The 10,424-nt window shown below is 51.5% G+C and overlaps 1 protein-coding gene across 1 annotated transcript in view; it reads left to right on the top strand.

Annotated features, from left to right (window-relative positions):
- FA2H (fatty acid 2-hydroxylase) overlaps positions 1-10,175 on the top strand; it is a 54,081-nt gene extending 43,906 nt beyond the window's left edge. Inside the window, exons 5-7 of the mRNA XM_047079253.1 lie at positions 4,118-4,290; positions 5,587-5,839; positions 8,650-10,175. Coding sequence (XP_046935209.1) covers positions 4,118-4,290; positions 5,587-5,839; positions 8,650-8,729 — 506 coding nt within the window. The 3' untranslated portion in view covers positions 8,730-10,175. The remainder of the gene's footprint in view (positions 1-4,117; positions 4,291-5,586; positions 5,840-8,649) is intronic.
- Positions 10,176-10,424: the final 249 nt, after the last annotated feature.

Here is a 10,424-nt window from a genome sequence, read left to right as displayed (position 1 = left end):
CCCATTGCTCTCCATTTCCCACGCCCCAAGCCCTTGGCAACCACCACATCTACCTTCTGTCTCTACACATTTGCCACTTCTAGACACTCCATACAAATGGAATCATACAGAACATGGATTTTTGTGTCTGGCTTCTTTTGCTTTGCCAAGACATGTTAAAGAGGGGGAGCCTACAGGTGCCTGGATGGATGTGAGAGAAAGGGATAAGTTAAGCCTTTGGTCACATGTGGATATTGGTGCCTCTGGCAGAGGAAAGAACCCAAGAGGAGCATTGTGGGGTGATAGGATGGGCACGAAGAAGAGGAAGAAGATTGGTCTCGTCTGGCCACTGTTGACTTTGGGGGCCTGTGGACAGCCATGTGGAGGTTCCCCTGTAGCAAGTGGCTGTCCGGGGCTGGGGTGAAGTGTGGGTCTGGGGTGGGGGGTGGTCAGCCTGTGGGTGTGGCCACCTTCCCACATCGAGCAGGGAGTATGGGAGAGTAGAGCAGGAAGGCTTTGACGCTGGGGACTGAGGCAGCATTTCCATGATGGAACCTGACAAGGGGCATCTAGAGAAGAGGAGAAAAGCCAAGCTTTGTATTCTAACCATACTGGTCGTAGATCCTTCGAGATATTCTGAGAAGCTGTGGACTCGCTTTCCTGAAAAATCGTACAAAGAGGCATCATTTGGGTTACCATTTCAGGAGTTTCACAGACACCCTGGAATCCGGCTGAGGACTCTGGGTGTTCAACAACCTCAGGTTAGGAACTCGTGGGGGCTCCAGATTCAAGAAGAGACTGGTCACTAATATCATATGCCACAGCCAAGCAGGGAATGAATTGAAAAGCTTACTAGATCTGGCAAGAAGTACATCCTGAATAGCCTTTGCAATTCCAGTGGCTTGGGGCAGAAGACGGACTGTAGGGGCTTGAGAATCAAATGGGAAGCAATCAAGTAGAGATATGAGTCTAGTCTGTCTTTCCCATAGGCTTGGCTATGAATCAGGGACAGAGTCTATGACGGGAAAGCCCACTAGAGAAGAAGTTGAAGATGCCCAGAGAGGAGTTGGTTGGGATGGAGGGGCTTGGGATGGAGGGGGTGGGGGAAGCAGGCTGTGGCCTCTGCACTCCCTAGTGGGTTGAGCCTGGCAAGTAACTTAAGTTGTCTGTATCTCCATATCCTCACCCATATGGGTAATGTCAGGGCTTCCCTCATAAGGTTGCAGTGAAGGGAAACATGAAGTAATCCATGTAAATCACTTACATGGTGCTCTGTATGTAGTTACTGATCAGTATACACCTGCTGTTATGATTATTGCCACCATCCAGTACCCAGGTGCCTGGGTGCCTCTCTCTTCCCTGAGGAGCAGGAAAGAAGTTCAAGGGCGGGGGCAGAATTGGGTATGGTTAAAGGTGGAAGGGAAGGTGTGGAGGAAGTCTGAAGTAGGAGGCTGGGTGGACGGAGGGGGGCAGTGTTTGAGAGCAGCAGGAAGGGATCTAAGCCTGGAGACATAAAAGGATCACCTCGCAAGAGCTGAGGTTGAAGCTTCCAGACCCGTGTCTACACAGCTGTCCCTCTGTGCTCAGCAGCTTGCATATGCAGAGGACAGACAGGTTCTTGTACTGGGTTGAGGATTCATGGGGGTGGGTAAGGGAGATGGAGGAAAGATCAAAAGAGAACGGTTATCTTTAGAAAACAGTCTGGTGGTTCCTCAAAAGAGTAAACATAGTTACAATACGACCCAGCAATTTCATTCCTAGGCTTATCCCCAGGACAACTGAAGCATGCCCCCACAAAAACTTGTCCATGAACGCTCATAGCAGCATTATTCGTCACAGCCCCAAAATAGAAATAATCCAGATGCCCATCAACTGAGGAATGGATAAACGGAGACGGTCTATGCATAACATGGAAAAATATTCAGTCTTAAAAAGGAAGTCCTGATACATACGACAACATGGATGAACCTTCTTGAAAAATGTTTATTTTTGACATATATAGAGAGAGTGGCGGCAGTGGGGGAGGGCAGAGACACAGAGAGAGAGAGAGAGAGAGAGAGAGAGAGAGAGAGAGACAGAGGATCCAAAGCGGGCTCTGCGCTGTCAGCAGCAAGCCCAACACGGGACTGGAACTCATAAACTGTGACATCATGACCTGAGCTGAAATCAGACGCTCAACCGACTGAGCCGTCCATGGGCCTTGAGAAAGAGAGAGAGAGAGAGAGAGAGAGAGCAGGGGAGGGGCAAAGAGAGAGGGAGACAGAGAATTCCAAGCAGGCTCTGAGCTGTCAGCAGAGAGCCCCACGCAGGGCTCGATCTCATGCACCGTGAGATTAATACCTAAACAGAAATCAAGAGTCAGACACTTAACCGACTGAGCCACCCAGGCACCCGATATCAGTGAACCTTCAAAATAGTGTATGTAAAAGAAGCCAGTCATAAAAGACCACGTATTTTATGAGTCCAGTTATATCAACTGTCCTGAATAGGCAAATCCATAGAACATAGATTTGTGGTTTCCATGGGTTGCAAAGTGGCAGGGGTGTGGAAGGAAGTGGGGAGTGACTGGTAATGGATACAGGGTTTCTTTTTGGGGTGATGAAAATGTTCTAAATTGACTAGTGATGGTGGCACAATCCTGAGTATACTAGAAACCACTGAATTATGCACTTTAAGTGGGTAAATTGTACGGCATGTGAATTATATTTCAGTGAGACTATTATTTTTAAAAAGGGAGAGGAAGTCTGGCCAAAGGAGTGGCTTGTGGGGAAAAGTAAAGCTAAGAGGGTGAGGTTAGGCTTGGAGAAAACAGTGACCAGAGCTGACGTCACCATGAAGTCAAAGAATGAATGGGGAAAGGGAAGGAGACCCTCAGCGACTGCAGGCTGTCCTCAGACCACTGGGTGTTGGGAACTCGCACCTGATGACAGTTACATCTCTGAAGTCTTCTGGTCTCCAAGCGAATCATCTTCGGTTTTTTCACGTCTCCCTCACAGCTGTGATTTTAAGTCTTGTCTGCTAAGATTTCTCTGCTTGGGTTTCCTGTCCCTCCTGCCCTACCCCCAGCCCCACCGATCCTGGGTTGTTTAACAGTTTTCATCAATAACCCCCAGGCTCTGCTGGCTTCATTGGGATCATCCCTCCCTCTCCCTTACGCCACCGAAACAAAGTCACCCTTCCCAGAAGCGTCAGCCATTTGGACCGTTTTAATCAAACATCACAGCTTGGGTGACTTATAAAAAATAGGAAATGTATTACTCACAGTTCAAAAGACTAAAAGTCCCAGATCAGGATGCCAGCCTGGTCAGGTGAAGGCCTCTCTTGCAGGTCTCAAATATCTTATCGTGTCCTCACATGGCCAAAAGGGGAAGGAGCTAGGTGCAGTCTCTGTCCTTCTTTTTTTCTCGACCCCCCCCCCCCGCTTTTTTTTTTAATTTTTTTTATTTTTATTTTTTTTATTATTTAAAAAAAAATTTTTTTTTTCAACGTTTATTTATTTTTGGGACAGAGAGAGACAGAGCATGAACGGGGGAGGGGCAGAGAGAGAGAGGGAGACACAGAATCCTAAACAGGCTCTAGGCTCTGAGCTGTCCGCACAGAGCCTGAAGAAACACGAGATTATGACCTGATCCGAAGTCAGACGCTTCACCGACTGAGCCACCCACGCGCCCCGTGCAGTCTCTTTTATAAGGACACTAGTCCTGTTTAGGAGGGTTCCCGTTTCATGACCCAATCACCTCCCAAAGGCCCCACCTCCTAATCCCATCGCATTGGCAGTGATGTTTCTGTTCACCTATGAATTTGGGGCGGGGGGGACACATTCAGAACATAGCACCAGAGAAATTTCCAGCACTGGCAACAGCTGCTCCCCTCAGTCCCCCTAAGGAAGATCTCAGACCTCTGGCCAGCAGCCCCATTGTTCCCGGGGAGGACCCCTCTGAGCGCCGCAGCCCCTCGCGGCCTCCTTCCCATTTTGACCCAAGAGTCCCATCAGTGTGGCCCGGCCCCACAGCTGCTGGATGGAGAGCAGCAGCCCCCAAGGTGACGGGGCCGTGAGATGGCGTGTCTGGAGCCACCAGGCCTTAGCGCCCACTGGGGCTGTCTGCCCTGACTTTGCCTCTGTCTGGCCATTCTGCAGAGTACTCGGTGGCCATGCCTAAGTCCGTGTTCCCGGGCCTCTTCGTGCTGGGGCTGCTCCTCTGGAGCCTCACGGAGTACCTCATCCACCGCTTCCTGTTCCACATGAAGCCCCCCGGGGACAGCTATTACCTTATCCTGCTGCACTTCGTCCTGCACGGCCAGCACCACAAGGTGAGCAGGGCAGGCTCCTGCCCGGGGGCTGGCAACCGTGACCCGCTCGGGGGAGCTGCTGATCTTTCTGGGAGTCAGGCCGGGAACAAGTGGCCATCAGGGCATTTGCTGCTGCTCAGAGGGGTGACTGGGTCCTAACTGGAAGCGGGCGCGGACAGAGTGAGCATGCGTGTCTGCACACCATTCATTATTGACACCAGGCACGCTGCAGGTACATTTCAGCCGTCATCTTTAATCCTCACAGCATCTCATTCATTTGTTCGTTCGTTCAACAGACGTTCACTGAGCGCTCACTACCTGCGGGCACTGTTCTAGATACAACAGAACAAAACTAAAAACTCACTGTCCTGGTGGAGCTTCCTTCTGAGGATGGTGCTACAGTTCTCCCCATTCCGCAGAGCCGCAAACTGAGGCTTAGTGAAATTAAGAACCTGAGGAACTTGTCCATAGTCACACCTGGCACAGCCAGGATGTTGGGCCCCACTCTGTGAACCCCAGAGTCTGTGCTCTCAACTGTCTTTCTTCTTTTCTCCCTCCCCGCTTCCCTCCCTTCCTGCCTTTTGCTTCCAGGAGCTGGTCCTGGGGTGGTGGGGGGGTGGGGAGGCGCACACCCGCGCACTGCTCTGTGGCTATTACCTGCTTTCTCTCTCTCTTCTCCTCCAGCCCAGAGAGGGTCTGTCCCTTCTCAGAACACTCACCAAGCAGTCTCTAAAACCTTACCTCTATGCCAGGCCCTTGGCTCTTGAAGCTGGAGTCTAAGGCTTGGCTCTCGTATCTGTTTTACTGTGACCACACCCCCTTGGAACGCCCCCTAGGAGGTGGGGACAGGGAGACCGCATCCGCTCACACTTCTGGTACCGGTCTACCCTGTGAGCCTGCGTTAACCTCCTCTTGCTGGTGTGCTGGCCCCCCAGACAACATCAGGCCTCCGTCCGGGTACCCCGCATGGTATCTGGCGGTGAGGCTCCTCTCTAGCACCTAACAAGTTCCAGGGCCACCGTGGCCTCGTGGGCTGGGAGCCCGCCGCCCACATCACGTCCGCCGCCCTGTTCTCGGACAGGTCTCCAGGGCCCGTCCTGGCTTGGAAATCGGGAGCGGGACAGTCTCTCAAGGGCCTTCAAGCATGGTGGCCTGCCCTCCCCAAAGCCACCGAAGGTGCCAAGCCCACCCGTGACAGGTTGCTGCCGCCTCACTGGAACGCGCGGGCGGCTCTGCCCCTGTCCTCTGCGGTGCTGGGACCACAGGCAGGCCGCCCGGCCCGGCCGTCTGCTGACGCGTGAGCCTCTCCCTCCGCAGGCACCCTTCGACGAGTCCCGCCTGGTCTTTCCCCCGGTGCCGGCTTCTCTGGGGATTGCCTTCTTCTACGCGTTGCTACAGCTCCTCCTGCCGGAGGCGGTGGGGGGCACTGTGTTCACTGGGGGCCTCCTGGGGTACATCCTCTACGACATGACACATTACTACCTGCACTTCGGCTCGCCGCACAAGGGCTCCTACCTGTACAACATGAAGGCTCACCACGTCAAGCATCACTTTGCACATCAGCAGTCAGGTGAGGCCGCCCACTCCCAGCCTCCCTCATTCGTTCTCGTATTTATTTTACAGCCACCAGTGAGCCCCTACCAAGGGTCGGGTACTGTTCTGGGTGCTGGGGATACACAGGAAGGCAAGCCGGGGGCTCCCACCCTACCCACTGGGAGACAAACAGGGAAATCAACAAATAGCAAAGATAACTTTAGATAGTGATAAGGGCCACAAAGAAAAGAAACCACCAGATGTCGGGGAGGGTCCGGCTCTGTGTCATAAAAACAACGCGAGTCACAGATATGATTTCAAATTTTCTAGTAGCCACGTTAACAAGCAAAATTAAACAGATATAGTTAGTTTTAATAATATATTTTACAGGTGCCTGGGTGGCTCAGTGGGTTAAGCGCCTAACATCGGCTCATGGGTTCCAGCCCTGCATCAGGCTCTGTGCTAACAGCTTGGAGCCTGGGCATGCTTCAGATTCTGTCTCTGTCTCTCTGCCCCTCCCCCATTCAAGCTCGCTTTCTCTCTCTGTCTCTCTCTCTCTCTCAAATATAAATAAAAACATTTAAAAAAAATTTTTTTATTATATATTTTATTAAGGGGCGCTGGGTGGCTTAGTCTGTTGGACATCTGACTTCAGCTCAGGTCATGATCTCCTGGTTCATGGGTTCAAGCCCCATGTCAGGCTCTGTGTTGACAGGTTGGAGCCTGGAGCCTACTTTGGATTCTGTGTCTCCCTCTCTCTCTGCCCCTCCCCTGCTTGCACTCTGTCTCTCTCTCAAAAAAAAAAAAAAAAAAAAAATTAACATTAAAAAAAGTAAAAAAACCAATATATTTTATTAAGCCAAATACAACCAAAATATTACCATTTCTGCCTGTAACCAATATAAAAAATCGCTAATGAGATATTTTACATTATTTTTCTTATGTTACATCTTCACAACATCTAGTGTGTACTTTGTACTTACGGCACATCTCAATTCAAGTGCTAAGTTTTCATTAGAAATGCTTTAAAAAATTTTTTAATGCTTATTTATTTTTGAGAGAGACATAGAGCATGAGCAGGGGAGGGGCAGAGAGAGAGGGAGATACAGAATCCGAAGCAGGCTCCAGGCTCCAAGCTGTCAGCACAGAGCCTGATGCGGGGCTCGAACTCACAAACCACGAGATCATGACCTGAGCCGAAGTCAGACGCTTAATCGACTGAGTCACCCAGGCGCCCCTTATTAGAAATACTTGATCTATATTTAGAGTTTATAAAATTGACTGTTTAAAAAAGTGAATTCACACTAGGTGAGTTGTCCTAAACATGCCTAAAAGTTTTTCAGTAGATCGGGGTGCCTGGGTGGCTCAGTTGGTTGAATAATCACTCAACTCATGACTCTTGATTTCGGCTCAGGTCATGATCCCACAGTTTGTGAGTTTGAGCCCCGAGTGAGGCTTCATGCTGACAGTGCAAAGCCTGCTTGGGATTCTTGCTTGCTCACTCTGTCTCCCTCTCAAAATAAATAAATAGGGGTGCCTGGGTGGCTCAGTTGTTAAGTTTCTGACACTTAATTTCAATTCAGGTCATGATCTCGCAGTTCAGGAGATCACGCCCTGTGTGGGGCTCTGTGCTGACAGCAGGGAACCTGCTTGGGATTCTCTCTCTGCCCCCCCTTCAAAATAAATAAATAAACGTAAAAAATTAATTAATTAAAAAAAGTTTTCCAGTAACTCAGTCAACTATAAATTTTTAAATTGGAATTAGAGTTATTTAAAATGAAATTGGGGCACCTGGGTGGCTCAGTCTGTTGGGCATCCAACTTCGGCTCAGATCATGATCTCGTGGTCTGTGAGTTCGAGCCCCGCGTCGGGCTCTGTGCTGACAGCTCAGAGCCTGGAGCCTGCTTCGGATTCTGTGTCTCCCTCTCTCTCTGCCCCTCCCCTGCTCATGCTCTGTATCTGTGTCAAAAATAAATAAACATTAAAAAAAATTTTTTTTTAATAAAATGAAATTAAAACTTACAAAGGTGGGGGGGGTGCACCTGGGTAGCTCAGTAGGTTAAGCCTCCAACTTTGGCTCAGGTCATGATCTTGTGGTTCACGAGTTCCAGCCTCATATCGGGCTCTGTGCTAACAGCTCAGAGCCTGGAGCCTGCTTTGGATTCTGTGTCTCCCTCTCTCTCTGCCCCTCCCCCACTCATGCTCTGTCTCTGTCTCTATCTCTCTCAAAAGTAAATAAGCATTAAAAAAAAAAAAAAACAACTTAAAAAACTGAAATGAAATGAAATTAGGAATCGAGTGCCTCCGTAGCTCCAGCCACATTCTCGGGGCTCAGCAGCCACACAGGTCAGTGGCTACCGCATTGGATGAAACAGCACTAGGTAAAGTGGTCTAGGAACGTATCATTGCAGAAGTGTCTTTACAGCTGAGGCCTAAGCTAAGAGAAGCCAGCATCCAACGTCTGGGGAAAGAACATCCCAGAAGCAACAGGTGCAAAGCCTCTGTTCCAGCCTCTGCAGCAGGAATGAACTTGACATCTCCAAAGAGAAGGAAGAGGCTGAAGTGTGAGACAGAGGGGAAGAGACTCAGGCAAGGGCCAGGCTCTCCCACCAAACACAGGCTGGATAAGGAACTTGGGTTTATTCCAGTGGCATCCTTGGGAGACTACAAACACAAGTACTCTGCTCTCAACCTCTGCCAGGAGGGCCCTGAGAGTTGGGAAGGCCAGCGGGGACAGATGTTCAAACCCTGCCTGCGTGCTAGCCCTCCCCAGGCTCCCTTCCCGAGGAAATTTCTCCCACGCCTTCACCGGTCCCTCATCTTCTCCCCATTTCTCTCCTTCTCTAGGATTTGGCATCAGCACTAAATTGTGGGATCATTTCTTCCACACCCTTATGCCGGAAGAGCCCCACCTGAAGATGCAGTGACAACTCCCAGCCCCACCGTCCTGCCCTCAGCCCAGCCGTGGCCCCTGCCTCACCCCCACCCCCCGTCCAGACCCTGCAAAGAAGGTTTGCTTGGCCAGGCGGGACAGGCTTTGTCGGGCCTTTGGGCTTGGTGGGGGCATGCTGGAGAGACCCGGAAGACTGAGACAGACCCTGAGACTGCCCTCCTGACCCCCCACTGGAGGGTCATGTCCACGAGGTGCCCAGGTGGCTCTCAGGGTCTAGCTCTTTTCTAGAGCATCCTGGCCTCTCCATTAGCTTCCCTGCCCAGAGCCTTAGCCCACAGGATGGCTTCAGGACCTGGCCAATGGGGAATTTCCCAAGGGGAATGAAGGAAACTGACCCCTGGGGCCAGGCCTGTGACCCACCTGTGTCTCAGCACCTTGGGCCACCTGGGAGAACCACCCGCCCACCCCCCAGTGGTGGAGCTGCCGGTGTTAACAGCAAAGTGAGTCTACGGGGCCTGGGGTCCTCGTCTTCCTCTTCCTCCCTTCCCGGGGAGGGTTTGGTGGCTCTGGCTGTTCTCCTGATGAGAGGAGAACACTGAGGTGGATGAAGGGCTCTCACAAAGAGAGAGACAACATGATGCCTCCCATGGGCCACCTCCAGACCCGGGGCAGTGCCTTTGTCCCCTGCCCCCAATCACAAATGCCAGCTGCACCGCCGGATGCCTCAGGCTGCCACACGTGCCCCACCCACACGCCCGGCCCTTACCGCCTGTGCAGAGGGGCGGGGGGCCTCTGGCATGGCCTCCTAGCTGGCGGGACCCCGGGCCCCTTTCTTGAGGAACCGCCAGCTCCTCTAGCCACCTCCCCACCTGCCTTCAGAATCACACAGCTTTTCCCCGGGGGAGGCGACCGGGGCCTCTCGGTGGGCAGGAGCCCCACCCCGTCTCTGGCCATTCTTGACCTCCGCCTGGCACCGGTGGGCCTCTGCCGCCCCACTCAGGACCCTTCCAGCCAGCACCTCCTCACGCCGAGAAGGAGCCTTCATGCGGTGCCTTACCCCCTCCCCAGCTGCTTCCCTGCACCTCCCCCAGCAGATGAGGTTCCCACCCCCGCCTCGTAACCAAAACCCTCACTGCTCATGAGAGGGTCTTATTTATCAACTATATACATGCCCTTAGTCTGGCCCCCGACCGAGTAGCTGCTCAGATCGCCGTATCTAATCCCACACGTCAGGCTTATGTAAGACATTTTGTCCCGTTTTTGTTCTCTTCTCACCCAGAAACCGTTACTACTTGAAACATTTTAGAATCTCTAAGAGTGTAAAGGCTACGGAGAAGCAGCTTGACGGATCCTGTGATTTGTACTGTTTACTGTGGAGTTATTTAAAGATTTTGGAATAAATATACAAACTACAGTTGTGACATAAAGGTGTAAATAAATTGTATATTTTGAAAAATAAAAACCTTGAAAAAGAAATCAACAAAAGTTTGTTGGCACTTGTTGATTGGGACCTCACCAAACTTCATGGCCGGGGGGGTGGGGTGGGGGGGGGAGTGGGGGAGGGGTGACGGTGGGGGGGGTGAAGGCAGTTGGTCCAGCAGGGAGGGGTGTTTATGTGACTACTGACCAGGCTGTGTGGACTTGCTGGAGCACAGTGATGATAAAAAGCTTGCCGACTCTTTCTTTTTTCAAGTTTATTCTACTTATTTTGAGAGAGCAGGCAGGCGCA

Source organism: Lynx rufus, unplaced genomic scaffold (genome assembly GCF_022079265.1).
Source record: "Lynx rufus isolate CCGP_SWC_20201006 ecotype Redwood Valley unplaced genomic scaffold, mLynRuf1.p SCAF_16, whole genome shotgun sequence".
NCBI classification, from domain to species: Eukaryota; Metazoa; Chordata; class Mammalia; order Carnivora; family Felidae; genus Lynx; species Lynx rufus.
Note: the sequence above shows the minus strand (reverse complement) of the source record. Positions and strands in the feature narration are given on the sequence as shown.